At 43.6% G+C, this 16,811-nt stretch overlaps 2 protein-coding genes across 6 annotated transcripts in view; one reads left to right on the top strand and one right to left on the bottom strand.

Moving 5' to 3' along the window:
* The window catches only part of CAPSL (calcyphosine like), a 46,547-nt gene that overhangs the window by 622 nt on the left and 29,114 nt on the right, over window positions 1–16,811 (top strand). Inside the window, exons 2-3 of one of the 5 annotated variants that reach the window (XM_039545160.1) lie at window positions 483–558; window positions 11,567–11,677. The exons of 1 other annotated variant lie outside the window; for it this stretch is intronic. The gene's annotated coding sequence lies outside the window, so the exon portion shown is untranslated. Of the gene's footprint in view, window positions 1–482; window positions 559–11,155; window positions 11,184–11,566; window positions 11,678–16,811 lie in introns of those variants that run through there. 3 more of the 5 variants (XM_039545165.1, XM_039545162.1, XM_039545159.1) reach the window with 3 other exon arrangements.
* On the bottom strand, window positions 303–13,203 carry LOC120408338 (UDP-glucuronosyltransferase 3A1-like). The gene is given in 7 exon segments (XM_039545168.1): window positions 303–719; window positions 2,310–2,529; window positions 4,748–4,976; window positions 5,378–5,909; window positions 8,251–8,368; window positions 9,935–10,036; window positions 13,100–13,203. Coding segments are annotated over 7 exon segments (1,575 nt in total). The 5' UTR covers window positions 13,197–13,203; the 3' UTR covers window positions 303–442.

Raw genomic sequence — 16,811 nt, 5'->3', positions numbered from 1 at the left:
GACCTCAGGAGGTCATCTAGTCCTACCCCCTGCTCAAAGCAGGAGCAAACCCCAGGCAGATTTTTGCCCCAGATCCCGAAATGCCCACCTCAAGGATTGAACACACAACCCTGGGTTTAGTAGGCCAGTGTTCAAACCACTGAGCTATCCCTCCCCCCAAACCGCTCAGCATCTTGCAGGATCAAGCCCTAAGTGATGTCTTAAAAGAAGGAACATAAATTATAAGAGAGTGAATTTAAAACCAAACAAACATGCAGCTAGTTTTGTTTTTTCGTCAAATGTTTATTACATTATTCCATTACAGTTAAGTCATACAGAGTGCTTGGATTATCCAGGAAATGTATCATTTCCCTCAGTTTCCTTCAGGCAAGTGAGTCATGTCTGCTAACAGCTGCTTCTCATTTTTAAAATGACATGTTAACCAAATATGCAATGTTTCAAATTATGTTTGTTTCTGTTTCCCTGAACTGCGGATCCTGAAGACAGCAGTTCTTACGAGCTTAACACAAAGGTAAATAACCCCCAGGACAGACCCTGACAGGAACAACAAAACATCCAGTAAGTATTGCTGATACCAGGACTGCTGAAAGGCATAAGGCTGGAGGTGAGCTCCTCCCCTTGCCTGGAGGGCATGCTCTATCCATCGTCCCAAGCGTTGATCTGGCGGGAGCGGGTGGGAGTGATGAATTGTGCTCAGAGACATCACTGCAGATTTATACCTGTGTGAAGAGATTAAAATGCAGAGACTTGTGGTTATTAAATTATCATAGTTGAAAGCATGGCCAAATGAAGTTCTAAGCTATTGCTCCTGGGCAGGGTTAAATTAAAGCAACCTGGGGCCCTAGCCACACCCTTTATGGGGCCCTTCATGGCCTCGCTTTGGCTCTCCTTGGGGTGGCAGCTGAATGGGGCAATTCACAGCTCTTGGACCAAGGGGTCATGCCTGTCTGAGTTTGCAGTTATGTTTTGTAGGTTCACTTTTCATCTATAAGGCCAGGTCTATGCTAAAAAGTTAGGTAGATCTAGCTACATCGCTTAGGGGTCTGAAAAACTAATGTTCCTGAGTGACGTAGTTAAGCCAACCTAACTCCTGGGGTAGACAGCACTAGGTAGAGACAAGCATTCTTCTGTCTTCCTGGAAGAACCACACCCATCACTGTAGTGAGTGTCTACACTGAACCGCTACAGCAGCAGAGCTGCAGCACTTTTAGTGAAGACATAGCCTTGGTATTAGAAACATAATTTAATGAACAAATTTAATCTGCAATTCTGATCTCATCATGGAACTCCAGGGGTGGGGCCCCAGGCAAAGGTTTGTAATGTCTGTGCCTTAATCTAGACCTGCACAAGGCACTAGTCATTGTGAATATATATATATATATTTATTCTTTTTAACTTTAATGTTAAAACATGTATAGAAAATCTGATGTAAAAGATCATCATCTAATAACTCACCGGCCTCATTTCTCACAACATTTGCTTTCAAAACGTGTGATTTTTGAGGCTGTCTTTAACTCTATCCTTGAATGATCCAGTTTTGAAGGGGCATAGATACCCAATAATGCACAGTGAAAATAATAACCAATATGTGCAATGAAAACAAAACTAAAAGCCCTGAAACTGGGGCACAGCTTTTGAATATCTAAATTGTTCCAGAAACAAATATGTGACATGTAAAACTTCACTGGCTACAGCTGTGTACTATGGGCCCAATCCTGTGAGGTACTGACTCCTAACAACTTCCCATTGACATCAACTGTAGTTTTGGCTGCTCAGAACCTCAAACTTAAATCCATACATATATCTGACTGATATTTTTGGCACTGACTTCAGTGGGAGTGGGAATGGGCCATAAATCAGCCTTCACCCTGTTCCCATTTAAATCAATGGTAAAATTTCTGGCCTTAAATACAATAGGAAAATTCAGATCCATAACTTTCTCTTGCTGCAACTCCATTGGTGGTAGCAAGGGTGGAACCTGTAGTTAGGATTAAAGTACAGAGGAGTTGGGAGAGAAGAGTTTTCCTGTCTTTTCTCCTCCATCTAAGGAAGCAGTGTTTTCCCCACAACTCTTCCCCGCTCCTTGGATGGAGAGGTGAGATCTCCCCCATCCTGTTTAGATCTACTTTAACAACTGCCTGTAGGAGTAGACCATATGATGACAAAAGTGCCTGCACCTTGTCTACACTACTCTGCTGCTTTTGTTAACAATAGTGGAGAATTGTGGATCTAAACTATGCCAATGTAGACCTCATACCACTGATTTCACAGGGAACAGGATCAAGGCTTAACTACTGACAGGAACATACCTTTTGTCTTCTATAACTTGCTTCATTGTGCAAGTGAATTTGTCAGCTTTAAGCTGGTCTATTCGGAGAGCAATGCCCATATTTTTGGCCTCCACTCAGACCATGTTGTCATGCTGGTCTCCAAAAAGGGGTATTCCCACAACAGGGACCCCATGATAGATAGATTCCATCAAACTGTTCAGTCCCCCGTGGGTAACAAGCAGACGAGCCATAGGATGTCCTGCCCAAACCAACAAAACATGTCAGCGGATGAAATTTCACAGTGTTTTGTGCAGGATTTAAAAGTAATAATTCTTTTGATTTCTATTCATAAATGTGTAGAATGTGTAGCTTTATAACTATTTATTACTTGTAGTATAATAGTGGCCAGAGGCCCCAATCAAGATCAGGGCCTTATTGTGCTAGTGTAACATTGATACACCCTGATCGTTGGTGGGCAGGATTGAACCTGGGACTTCTGGAGCTCAGTGCATGAGCCCCTCCTGCTTGAGCTAAAAGCCTTATGGCCCTTAGCTAAGGCTATAGAGCAGACTCATTAATCTCTAAGTAGTCTTGGTGCCACTTGATGGGACAGAGCACCACACCCAGGACGTGTGTGGGTTACACTGGGTACTGTAAAAACACAGTGCGAGACAATCCCCTACCTTGAAGAATTTATAATCTAAATAGACAAGACAGTCAAATGGTGGCAGGGGACAGATAGAGGAACTATAATAGATAACTGTGACCGTTTGGGAAACCTGACTCTGTAAAACTTGTGAACTCTAGTTAGATTTTTATGAACTTTGTATCATTATGCCTCAGTGAATATTGAATCAACCCTTTGTCGACAGGGACTGTCACCCACAGATAGAGAGCTATTACGGAACATCCAGGCTCATTAATATTTGAATAGGTCTACCTTGGCCATACAGTGAGTTGGCTATAAAGAGTAGCTGAAAGACAATAAAGTAATTTTTTCCGTTCTGGACTTGAGTTGAGAAGTAACCAAAAAATGGATCACCTGAGGGCTCACCTTGGTAACATGATGGGACTTTGAGGCTGACCAGGAGGGTCACCTGACAGAAGGGACAGGAAAGTTATAGGAGGACAAGGTCTGCTCAGGGCTAGTCTACACTGGCAGCGCTTTAACGTGCCTTGTGTGGTTGCAGCGCTCAATGAGGGGCATAGCTCCCAGCACTGGGAGCACAGCTACCAGCGCTGGGGCACTGTTTACACTGGCGCTTTACAGCGCTGCAACTTGCTGCGCTCGGGGTGTGTTTTCCCACACCCCTGAGCGAGAAGGTTGCAACGCTGTTAATTGCCAGTGTAGACAAGCCCTTAGTAGTGCACACTCTCACTGACCAGAACAAGAAAACGACTCAACAGGAGGAAGGAAAGAGGAGAGAAGGGTCTTGGGACCCTGAAAGGACTGATCAAAACCCAAAAGGGTCTTGGGCAGGTGAGAACACTGAAGGCATGTTTTTTGTGTGCAGGTTTTGTTGTGTTTCTGCATGGATCTGTAAGTCTATGTTTTTGTATGAGTAAAACATAGAGTATGTTTAAGAGCTTACTTTTCAAAGTCTCTGAGTTCCTTGCTTGACTTCTCACATGTCCCCAAATGGGGTAAATTGTAAACTGGAATGTCCATCTGGGTGGAGCTCTAGGGAAGGTGGGTTTCAGCTACTGGAGAGACTTGAGTGCTTCAGCACCGGTCTTGGGGATTTGCTTTATATAATGAAGAAGATCTACCAGAACAGCTGCTCTTTACTGGATGTTTTATCCTGTTAGCTGCACTAAGTTGGAGGGAAAGATATTGCAATAGATCTTAGATACTTTCACATGAGCTGATATGTTGTAAGAGTGATCACCTCTGTGAGGGAACTATGCAGATAGAAAGTGTAAATGCGAGTACTGAATGTGTGTGTGGGGTGAGATCCTAATCACAGTTCCAAGTGGAGAACAGACAGTTTAAATTGTATATGCACAACCAAACCTGCACTCAGATGGATCATCACAGGATACATATGTAACTTTGACAGATCGCAGTTGTCAGCAGGCGGGATCAAACCTGGGATCTCTAGCGCTTAGTGCATGAGTGAAAAACCAGCAGCTGTTAGCTAAGGCTGTAGAGCAGACTCATTTGATCTCTCTCTTTAAATGGTCTCAGTGCCACTGGATGGGACAGAACACCACACCCACAAGGTGTGTGCGTTACACATAGATCTGCTCATTCCCTGTTTAACCCTTCTGAGCCTTACAAGTTATGAGTCTGGTCCTGCTCTCATTGAAGTGAATAGGACTTTTGCCTTTAGCCTAATCCTGCCCTATGAAGGGTATCTGTATCAATGGATATTCCAGTGGAAACCTACGGGGATTCCAATTTGCCTGAATACACAAGCATATTTCAATACCTATTGTCAGGATTTTTTCTAAATTTCAGCTACTGTGTTCCTTACCTAATAGATCATTCTGAGGGATCCAATCTGCAATTTTCACATTAGATGCCAATTTCAGTTCTTTGGGCCATTTGGAATGCTGACACCTCCAGATCACTCCTTGGGACAGGTGGGCAAAAGCAGTATTCATCTCCTGTAGTACTTCCAAGAGTGGGATTGAGGATAACATTGAGCCCAACGTCACAATGATAACACCATCTTCTGAGTTTGCTATAAAGTCTTCAAGCTCCTGCACAAACAAGACACAACCTTCAGATCCTAAAATGAGTTCAATTACATTCAAATACTGTAGCTGCTATCTTTAAATGGTGTTCACTAATTTCACGATCTTATTATAGTTTATCATTTCATAGCATTTTCCATCCAAAAAAATCTCAAAGCACTTGTCAAATTTTTATTACACCTTTAAATGCTCCTCCAAGGTAGGGTAACTATCTATCTGTAAAAATGGGTATAACAATAATCTAATCTAAAACAAAGAGGTTAATGTTCAAATTTTCAGCAGTGGCCTCTAATTTGCGTGCCTTAAATTCTATATGTCCTACTTAGACCACCCTAGGACCTGATTTAATAAGGTGCTGTGTATCCACAGCGCCCATTGACTTCATCTTCCAATACAAGTTTACTCACTTGAGAGAGTGGTTTGTCAGGCTTGGCTAGTAAACCGCCAATATACACAGTATTTGGAAGAAGCGGACGTGCAAATTCAAAGAAGTCAGTGTTATAAATCCATAGTTCTGCTTTTAAGTAGAGCTCAGATAAAACAGGTCTGGACCCAGCTGGGAAATGCTCCTTGATGACATTTTCAAATTTGGGTTGGACTTGATTTTGTACTATGGATGAAATAAGAGACATTAGACAGTTCTTCAAGCGGCCCCAGAAGTCCATGTGGTCAGCTAGGTTGGAATAAAATACTGGGACATAGGACAGGGGGCTAGGAATCCCAACTTGTGGTCCATTAGCAAAAGTTCCAGGAAACACTGCAACAAAAGGCAGGCCTAGTTTCTCTGCAACCAAGAAGGAGCAGGGATTAAAACCATCAATCACTGTTATGTCAAACTTTTCATCCTTCAAGGAATTCAGGGTCTCTGATTCGTTTAGTATGACGTGGCACTGATAGGCCAAGTGGTTCATGAAATCCAAGTAATGGCTGAGATCCTCTCTGGGAAAGATAAGACCATTTAGTTAAGTACTACAGTTTAAGCCTAAATTTCCACACAGGGCTATATTCTCCTGGTGGCTAAGAGTGTAAATCCCTGTGCACGTTATTGTCATTGATAAATCTCTGCCATGCGAATTTAAATAGATAATATCTAACTCTTGTATATCACTTTTTATCAGTAGATCTCCTTTACAAAGGAAATCAGTATCACTAGCCCCATATTACAAATGATGAAACTTAGGCACAGGGAGAGAAAGTGACTTGCCCAAGATCAGCCAGCAGGCCAATGGTAGAGCCAATAATAGAACCTAGATCTCCTGTCCGGTGTTCTATCCACAAAACACAGCGCACTATTATTGGGTTCAGTGTGCAGGCGCTGGGCGGTATTTGGTGGCCTGTGATATACAGGAGGTCAAACTAGATGATCTGTTGGTGCCTTCTGACCTTAAACTCTGACACCAGGGGAAAGAAATGTAAAGAGTATCGACAACAAAAAATCAATGAGACTTAGGCACAGGTCCTCCAATGTATTTAGGTGCCTAACTTCCATTGATTTCAATGGGAGTTAGGTGTCTTAACATCTGGATCTAGGCCTTAGCTCTTTTGAATATCCCACCCATATATCTTCCAGCTGATGCCTACACAGAACTCTTCTTAAAGCTAAAGGGAGTTACAGGCACATATAAGTGGAGACAGCTCCTAATATGATAATTCTGAATAGAGTTGTGGAATTTAATAGGTCAGTAACCTACAGCCATTGTTCCAGATAAACTTTTAGCTCAAGCATCCTTTCTCAACTGTGTCCCATGCAACAACTGTTGTTTATATTCTAATGGCATTTGTATTCTGGTGGCTGAATTTGGGTACCCTTGTGCTCAGCACTGTGCAAACACAGAATTGGAGTCTGTTCTCATTTTGGTTGATTTATGCTACTGCTTAAACTGGATGAAGTTGCAGCAAATTACTATTACTATCACACCAAGCTCTGCAGTTTTGGGGCTTGATCCTGAGGCATCAGTTCTTGGTTGGCATGCTCAAGGGTTCAGTGCAGGCTCTGAGTCAAAAACTGTATCTGCATTTGGGTGCTGGCACAGCCCAGAGATTCCTGCATCATGTTCAGCCATCGTGCAACCCAATGCAGATCTGCTGGAACTGGGTGGGGCAGATGAGCCAGGATTCAAAATGAGCCAGATTTTCACACTGCTGAACTGTCCCAGTGACCACTGTTTCCTTTCCTCCTCCCTAGTGCAGGATCAAGCTCTTAATGGTTAGACAGTGCGTTGCCATGTTTGTCAGTTACATTCAAGGATCAAATTATCTGCTGTTGTCAATGGATGAAACTCCACTACAGTCAATGAAATCACACGCAGAGAAATCGACACCACTTCTAAAATTAGGCTAGTAAAAATGCAGAGCAACTTCACATCTACAAAAGAGAACTGGGATTAACCTTCTACTTTATCAAATTATTTAAAGTGCAGTAAATGTAGAGCTAATTGAATGATGGAAGAAATTGTTTATGAATTATTTAATTAAAAAAGTCACAATCTGCCAATCTGATTAGCTCTGGGCCTTTGTCCATGACTTGGGGCTCCTGGTGCTGACTTTTTACCTTTCAGGGAGGCTCTCGCCCTACATATGTGAGCGGGAGTATTTTGGCTGATTTGGGGCCATCACAAAGGAGGTGAGCCATCTGACAGATATGAATTCTCCCAGGTTAGTCAGTGCTGTGTTGACCATTAATTCAGGGGACATAAGTGGTTCATAGGCCTTGAGCTAACCCTCTGTGCAGGGATGAATTCTGGGAAACAGGGACACAACAACCAGAAATTCTGAACCTTGAAGCAGAGGGTAGAAAATTTCATACAGACTGAAGTAGTTAATTCCGTATCATTTCATGCTTCCTCTGTTTCTTTGTTTTGGTCCTCATTTGGGTCTTAGCCCCACATTTGAACCTTGGCCATAAATCGAGAACTACAATGACCAGCCTGAGCACCACACTGAAAAGTTCTTTACTTTGGGGGAGGAAAAAAAAAAAAAGCTGCACAGGGTAGGTCTAATTTTGAAATGAAGAACTTGGTTTTAATGAATAACCTAATTCAGTGCAATTTTATCTTGCAGCAGGTATATCCAGGCATAAACATTGTATTGAACTGTGTGGGTCTGTGAGAGAGAGATGGATTCCAGTCACTCAAAAACTCTCTATTTAAAAGCCCTCTTCACTATCCCAACTGTAATAAACAGGAATTTGATATTTTTAGCTATCAAGAATGGCAGAGCTTTTTCCAGACAGTTTAAACTCCTTAAGAAATTATGCATAATAATGATGATAAAGTAATACCTGCCCTTCAGAAAATCCTCCGTGTAGTCAGCAAACCATTTCTCATATTCCTTGAGGTAATCCTGGCTAGCAGACCAAGCTGTAATTTGGTAGGTATCGGGCCGCTCATATTTTCACCCTAAAAATACGCATAATTAAAAATAGACATTTTCCTTAAGCACACCTACATTTAATACAACCTTAATTATTTTTTTGTACAGCCTTATTGGAAAATAAGATTAACGTTTTTTAAAAAATTGAATTTGACTGAGAAATTAATAAGTAGTTTATTTTTTAACCACCCACGTTTATAAGGATGGGAATCATCCAGTCCCTCAAAGTCCCACAGGAGGAGAAGAAAACTCTCTGGGAACTCACCCTTCTAGAGTTTACCCAAATTGTTCCATCTGATAGTTGTTCTCTCCACAGTGGAACAGACAGATTTGGCCCACATAACCCACCAATCCCCCAAGATTCATCTGAATCTCAGGATTATCTAAGTGACATGATGGGTTATACAAGCTCCACACTTGGCAACCTGGGAGTAATGAGGGATTGTGGGCTCAGTCGGCCTTTTCCTGCCACACCTGTGAGAGATGTCAGAAATGGAGGCAGGAGCTTAAAAGGGGAGAGCACAGCACAACCGGTGGCAGACTAGAGTGGAGAGCAGACTTCCAGTCCTCAGCTCCTGGAGAAGGGCTGGCTGAAGGCAAAAGCTCCTTGAGCAACTGTTGCCTGATGCCCTGCACCCTCCTGAAAGGAAAGGAAAGAATTGGTGGGGCAATTCTTGTATATTAGCCTGTGAGCCCAGTTGGGGCCACAGCTTACCAGAAGCCCTCTGATGGAAGAGAGCTTTACCATACCAGTGGAGCAGTTATGTTCATTTCTTTTTGAGTTCATTGCCAACCCTGAAAAGGGCAGACTGTCTGGGACTGAGCATCTTATGACTGGACTGGCATGGTGGAATGCCTGGACATTGCAGACTAGAGGCCAGGTGAATGCAGAAGCCCACCTTGGGCCTTAGGGGGCAACGTGGGCAAGAAATGCAGTGCCAGGGTCCAGAGACATGTATGCAAAGACCCTGTGCTTTTCCTCAGGCTACAGGAGGACTCACCTCCTTCTGGCTACCTGGCACCCTGGTTCCACAGGAGACATGAACATTCACCATGAGTGTGAGTGAGTTACCGACATGCATGTCCAGTCTCTCTTCATTAGAACATTGCTGTAAGCAACTAACTCTTGTCCCCAAAGTACTTTGTGTGTGCTATGATTTAAAAACCCTAATAAACCCCAAGTAGTCCAGAACACTCCTAGATGTTTCTCTTCACTGATGGCTATTGCCCTGCCTAATTCTGTTCCCTACAGTCAGCACTTTCACAGCTAGAGCTGTCATTTAAAAAAATGTTCTTGCAGGATTTAAAAAAAAAACGTTTTAAATGGCTGAGGCATTTTTTGCTCACATTTGCCAAAAATAGTCACCTGAAAAGGCAGAAAACTCATCCCAGGAGCTGAATGTTTTGAAAAGTTATGAGAAATTTAAAATGGATTTATAATGGAAAATCTTAAGGACCTTAAATATGACAAGAACTAACTGTAAGAATGATCAAAGAGCCTAGCTTGTACCTGCTATGCATATGTTTTTACTAGTTATATATAATATTTATATTACTTTGGTAATAAGCTCTTCTGGGAAAGGTGCCTTTACCTGGGATCATCAGGATGCCTGTCTGTAGTAACATCCTGACTTCATGACCTCTATTATGAAGGACTTGTGAGATTTCATCCATCATAAAATAGTGGCTTCCTCCTATGGATTAAAAAAAGATGACACCTTATGCAATTTCCATTTTAATATGTAGATAATGCTCACAAATGCTGAAAAATTTGGCTTCAAAAGCAGCAGTAGTAAATGGCGACATTTGCAGTGATATTTATTTATAGTTTAACGATGCAAACAAGCTAAGTTGGGCTAAATTTTTTTCCTGTGGTAACTCCATTTAAGACAATTGGCCCAATAGTGTCCAGTGTTTTTAAGACAAATGTGTCCCTACCCTTTTTTAAATTTTACTTTTACAAACTGTAAAATGCTAATTTTATAGACCTCACACTGTTAACATCTAGCTGACCATTTTCTATAGAGCCCATTGAGTAATTTGTATTGCAGTAGTGCCCAAAGACCCCAATCAGCATCAGGGTCCCATTGTGCTTGGGCAGTACAGGCACATGACAAGATATGAAGCCAGAGCCTTAGCTGGTGTCCCTGGAGCTATGTCCAGGTACTACTTCATGTAAGTGGGAGCTAAGAGTGCTCTGCAGCACTTCACAGCATCAGGCCCTAAGCTCATGGGGCTTTATCCTGTACTACTGAACTCAGACTGACCTGACCCATGGCCAAACTTTAGAGACTTGTTAGGAAAATATGTAAATGAATAGAGCTTCAAAATGTAAGTCTGTATTGTTAGAGGTAGAAGGGTAGATGTTTGCTCAGGTCTTGTGATGTCAGCAAACAAGTCTTGTCTATTGCTATAGCTTTAATTCAAAGATCAAAAAAGGAATATTAACATTTCTGATGATACTTGAGTGAAATAGTATTATTGTCTATGTGTCTCTTTGAAGGTTGTGGTAACCTGTATCTCAGCTGTTTAATGGATAAATTAGCCTGTGCTAATTGCCAGGATGTTTGGGAGAAGGAGAGTTAAGTCTATTATTTTCTCAGGCCAAAAGGCTGCTGGAAATGTATAAGAGCCTTGGGACATGATCCTTCTTCATCTCAGATCTGCTTTGGGTTTCAAGAGGGGGAAACCTTAAGCCACAAGGATTGAGATCCCCAGTCACTGACTGGAGTCACTCTGAATATGGACATTGGACTATAACCTATGGACTATTTCTAAAAGGAATTTGGCAACTACAAGCTCATCTCTGCTATGTATCTGAACCTCAAGAATTGAATTCAAGTCTGTATATATATTGATCTTTTAACCAACACTCTATCTTTTTTCTTTTTTAATAAATTTTAGTTCAGTTAATAAGGATTGGCTATAAGCGGGTATTTTGGGGTAAGATCTAGGTTATATTTGGACCTGGGTATGTGGCTGATCTTTTGGGGTTGGAAGAACCTTTCTTTTATATGATGAGATAAGATTTTCAGTAATCATCATCATAGCTGACGTGTGTCTGGACGGAGGCCTGAGGCTGGGCACTTTTAAGGGAACTGTGTTGTTTAAACTTCTGAGTAACCAGTGAGGTACTATAGAAGCTGTTTTGTGCTGGTTTGGTAAATCTAAGTATTGGAATATCCACCAGCTTCTGGGGTTTGTCTGCCCCATTCTGTTTGCAGTTCACCCTAATTGAGTGACTTCAGTTGGCTTCCACAGGCAGCATCGTCACACATGCAATCTGGGATGGAAGCAGCAGTCAGTCTGGAGAAAAAAAAACAGCTTCAAACAAGGTGGGGTGAGTTGTGCCTTTCTGCTGTACAAAGCAGCCTGCTTTGTGTGTGTCTGTTTTTGGTCACTGTGTGTTCTTGTTCTGTGTTCTAAGAATAAAAATAGTGCCGCCTTTCAGACAGAGTATTTCCTGTTTTTTTTAAATCTAATTTCTCTGTATACTGTTAGGGTGACCAGATGTCCTGATTTTATAGGGACAGTCATGATATTTGGGACTTTCTTATATAGGTGCCTATTACCCCCCACCCTCTATTCTGATTTTTCACCCTTGCTATATGGTCACCCTATATGCTGTGAAGATAACACTGACCCATGCCTTCCTCCTCCAACTCAGTAGATTTGCAGAAGAGACTCCTAGCAGCATCCTTCACTCTAGAAACATAAGATTCATCTCAGCTCTATCCCTCGCAAGGCCTCTGAAAAACCCACTGAGCTTTGCAGGTTTAGAGAAGGGGGCGCATGCTGCATTGACAGACCTCTGATTCCCACTCCTTTACTCCCCTACAAGTTGCAGAATAGAAGACCCTGAGTCTTTACTCAAGCAAAACTCCCACCGAAGAACTTCACAACTGGATCTGGTTATAGTTGGTCTGGGTGGGGGAAACAAAGACTGTGAAGGGGTTAATTTGCTTTTATTATCTCCGTTATTTTTCACTAGTTAGTACATGAAGTAACAGAGAGTGCTTGCTGTTCCTGAGGCTGAAGTGAGGCATAGCCAGGGGATATTTCCTCACAAGTCTAACCAGCTAGTTATAGGGACATTGGCTGAAGATCCATGGGATCTGAGTTACTGGTGCCAAAATTGCTGTACATAACAAATATTTGCTGTAACCTCAGTTAACAGTCCTCCTTACAGTATGACAGAAATAACACTCCTACCCCAGCAACAAGTCTAATGACAAGGAAAGTAATCCAGAGAGAGTTCACTTGGCTAAATTCCCAGCTAACAAAACAACTGTGACATTCCAAAGGAAATAATGAAAAAAGGCAACATTAACAAAGAAATACACATACACTCACATTCCAGAGCAAGAGTAGATCTGAATGCTGTGCAGTCACATGGATTTAAAAAAGCACATTGAATATTGCAACACACGTCCAGTAAACAGAGCTCACGGCACATACCAGGCATAAGGCTCTCTTTGGATAAGTGTCTTTTGGCCAGCTAGTGTGAGGCTCATTTGAAGTATCACTTCTGCTCTTTCCCATTCCTATCTACTCAGCCTTCCTTTTCTCTGTCTCAGAGCAAAACAGTCTCCCAGCTTGACCACTCCTTTAAATGCATGCACTGCAAACTGTCCCATTCAAGAGAAAAAAAAGTCCCTTTTGACTTGTCAGAGGAAAACAAGCATGTGCTTTAAAAAGCTTGGAAGATTATGCAAGACTCTTGTGCTGTGCTATCCCTTGGCTACCTGAGCACTCACCGATGAAGGAGAGAATCAGGATTTTGAAGGCTTCAGAGAGTAGGAAATGCAGCAGGAAAAGCAAAGCGAGAAGCGGCCCTCTCCCTCCAGCCATCATCCTGCAGCAAGCCACACCTCCAGAAAACAAACAGGCAGACTTCCCTGGACCACTCATAATGCTGCACTGCCAAACTGGAGTCAGGGAAGTAGATTATACCATGTGTGTGTGTGACACGCAGAAGGAAACCTTGCCCATAACCCATTCAATATCTCAGTTGTGGTTTGCAAAACATGGAGGGCAGTAAGCAGCATGGAGTTAGTTTTACATGGAGTCTGCATAAATCTCAGCAATTGCTCCTGCTCTGAAATCTAAGAAAAATTCCAACGCACTATGCTTTATAAATAAGATCTGTTTAAGTCAAGCTTAGAACTAATATAACAAATAGAGAGAGCAATGTTGTGTAGGTTTATTCTGAACAAGGACATGAAACAATAACCAAAACATGAATTCACAGTAGCCTTGTAAATGTATAAAATATGTAGTGACTAGAAAAAAGATGGTAGAGAACAGACAGTATATGTGCAATGCGTGATCAGCTTGTGATCTGTATAGAGATTGACAGAGACCTGTGGCACTTTATAGGCTAACAGACGTATTGGAGCATAAGCTTTTGTGGGTAAATACTCACTTTGTCAGATGCATGTGACATATTCACCCATGAAAGCTTATGCTCCAATACGTCTGTTAGCCTATAAGGTGCCACAGGACTCTTTGCCTTACAGTGCCCACTCACTTTGACAGCCGGACAGCAGTCGTTCTCTGATTCTCTGGCCAGCCACACAGAAAAAATGAAAAATGAAATTTTTTTTCTTTTTTGAATCTTTGTGTTTGAATCTTGCGTTGCACATCGGCGCAGCGCTGCAGCTGCAGCACCTGCAGAGCCAGCAGAGAGGAGGCAAGTCCAGTCAGCTAGAAAGATCTCCCCAGCAGGGACTGAAGTCTGGTCCAGGATCTGATCGCTGTGTGGGCGGCTGTGGAGAGCGAGTGCGCTCTCTGCGCTCCAACAAACAAAGCGAAGACGACAAAAAGACTCTTAAAATGAAAGAAAAAGGATAACAGCCGATGCGATGTGCATGCGCGCGAAAGTGAGGAAACCTAAGCAAAGGGTCAAAAAAAACAAAGGTCAAACGACGCCCGGAGCCCCAGCCCCCAGACATGCGCACTGCAGGCCACTGCACTGCCATTCCAGGTGGGTCCGCACCAGTGCCCCACCAGTGACGGTGGGGAATGGTGGACGGGGACGGGACAGTTCAGTCCCTCGACAGTTTTCCTGGGGAAGATGGGGAAGGATGAGGAAGAGGGGCGCTTTAGGCGACAACGACCTCCCCCCTTTCCCCTGGACATCAGATCTCTTCATCACTCCACACAGAGATCCTCACAACCGCCCCCCGCCCAAGGAGGAGAATCATCAGAAGGAGGGATCAGAGGTAAGTAACAAACAGGGAAACATTTTTTTTTTTTTAAGAAACAGGGATTTATAAAAAAAAAATAAATATATATAAATTTTTAAATATGAAAAAAAAAACAAACAGCAGGTCTACAAACAGCAATGAGCAAATAGTCCTCTGGGGATATTTCAAAAGCTCTCAGAGAGCAGCTGGAAAAGCCTCAGCAAGAGGTTTTGCTCTTATTAGAATTAGTGTACTGTTACTATTGTGCTACTACTACTTTACATGGTAGACTTTTTTTAACTTTAAGAAGTTTTTTACTTTTTTTTTTTTACCTTTTTATAAGAATGATTTGCTTTTATTTTTTTTTCTTTAAGAATGAGCCTCGCTTAACAGCGCACTCAGGGCCAGCAGCAGAGAAAAGCACAGGGTCTTTTAACGGCCATCTTTTCGCTCTTGCACGCATGCATTGCCTTTTTGCTTTTTTGCAAGCAGCACAGCAGCACAGCACACTTAAGCACAAACACACTGTAAGGCTAAGCTGGCAGTTGCACTCTGTGCATGCAGCTGCATCTCTCTCTCTCTCCTCGCTGCCAGTGCAATGGCAAAATCTAATGAGAGTCTGATGAATCTATCTTTCTCTCTTCTCCTCTCTCTTCTTCTCTGGTTTGGTCTGGTAGACTGAAACTGACTAGACTGACTGTGTTGTGTGTGTGCATGTGTGTGTGAAATCACACACTTCACATCTTCACACAGTTTCACCACACCCGACTCACTCGGCCATCCCTCTGCCAGCACTGCTCGCCATCAGGAGAGAAAAAGAGAGAAAAAAAGAAGAGGAGACAACATGTCCAAGCCATGGCCAGCAGCCAGAGGAGAGGGCAGAGAGGAGCAGAGGACAGGAGCAGCAGAGAGAGGCTCAGCAGAGCAGCACACAACAGGAGAGGAGGCAGCAGGCGGCAGTGGCGCAGGCGACAGCAGGCAAACGAGGCTTGGTCTAACGGGAGCAAACGGAACGCGCGTTCGCTCCCGCGCCTTGTAGAGGCAGGCAGAGACCGCAGTCAGGAGAGTGCATCTGCAACCTGCTGCAACCGCAAGTCCTGTCTCCCCCCCCCCTGACCCAAAAGCGAAAGGCGGAGGGGGGAGGGTCCGGCTGCCCTGCACTGCACCACACAGCAACAATAATGCAGACAACTGTCGCGCTGTAAATTTGTAGCAAATCTTTCTTTACTTTCCAACCAGTCCCAACTCCCCCCCAAAACCCCCCTGTCCCCCCACTTATTATTTTTTTAAAAGGTGTTTGACTGTACTGACTGTTTCTGTTTCTGTGTCTTCTGTTCTGTGTTGTTCTGTTGTGTGTGGTGGTATGTCATAGCACCACAGCCCATTGCCACAGTGCCATGCTACAGACTTGCAGGCACTGGCACACACTGCAGGGCACCAGCACAGTCACTGCAGTCCAGTGCTGTGTGGTGTGGTGTGCCCGGCCCTTCCTTTTGGGTGTGGCTTTGTGCAGGGTGGTGTGCCTGGTCCCCGAATCCCCAGGGCAGGCTTCACTTGCATCACATGCATTTGGACCGTTGGTCCTCCTCCCTCCCCCCCCCCGCCCCAAAATAGATCTCCATCCAGGGGCACTCACCCCCCCCCCCCCCCCCCCCCACCCTTCCCCAACCCAACCCATGGTCAGCCCCCCATCCCTATCCAGCACCCCCCCCCCCCCCCCCAACCCAAACCCACCACCACACACACACCAGCACACCATGCAGCAATGTTTTCTTGTATGTTAATAAACAAAAAAGAAAAAAAAAAAAAATTATATTTATTATTAAAAACTGTCCTTTTTTTTTTTTTAAAACTGGTGGGGGGTGTGGGGAAAACTGGTTATGATCAGGCTCTCTTAAAATCACAGACACAGTCACACACCCTGCTCTGCGAGGAAACTCGCTCAAAGCCTCCCTGATGATATCGCTTCCCGCTGGGATATCCCTCCCCCGCCCATTCTGCACACCCACTCCACCACACCACACCACTGCACTTTTCTCAGTCAAGGTTCCTTTTTTCAGTGTCAAGCGCCTGTATAGGGCGGGAGGAGCCAGAGCAGCGGCGTAGGGGGCCGGGTCAGTCAGGAGGATCACTGTAGGCATCTGCCCCCACCATATTTTTGTGTATTGAAGAAAGAAGAAAGCCTGGAGGCTCTGAACAGACAAACAGACTGAACACCCTGACGTCACGAACCTTGCCCACCACCCCGCCTTGATGTTTGGTAAAACGTCCCTTGTCCACC

The sequence above is a fragment of the Mauremys reevesii genome, linkage group 6, assembly GCF_016161935.1.
Source record: "Mauremys reevesii isolate NIE-2019 linkage group 6, ASM1616193v1, whole genome shotgun sequence".
In the NCBI taxonomy this organism is placed as follows: domain Eukaryota; kingdom Metazoa; phylum Chordata; order Testudines; family Geoemydidae; genus Mauremys; species Mauremys reevesii.
The sequence above is the reverse complement of the archived record's forward strand: the minus strand, read 5'-3'. Positions and strand labels throughout refer to the sequence as shown.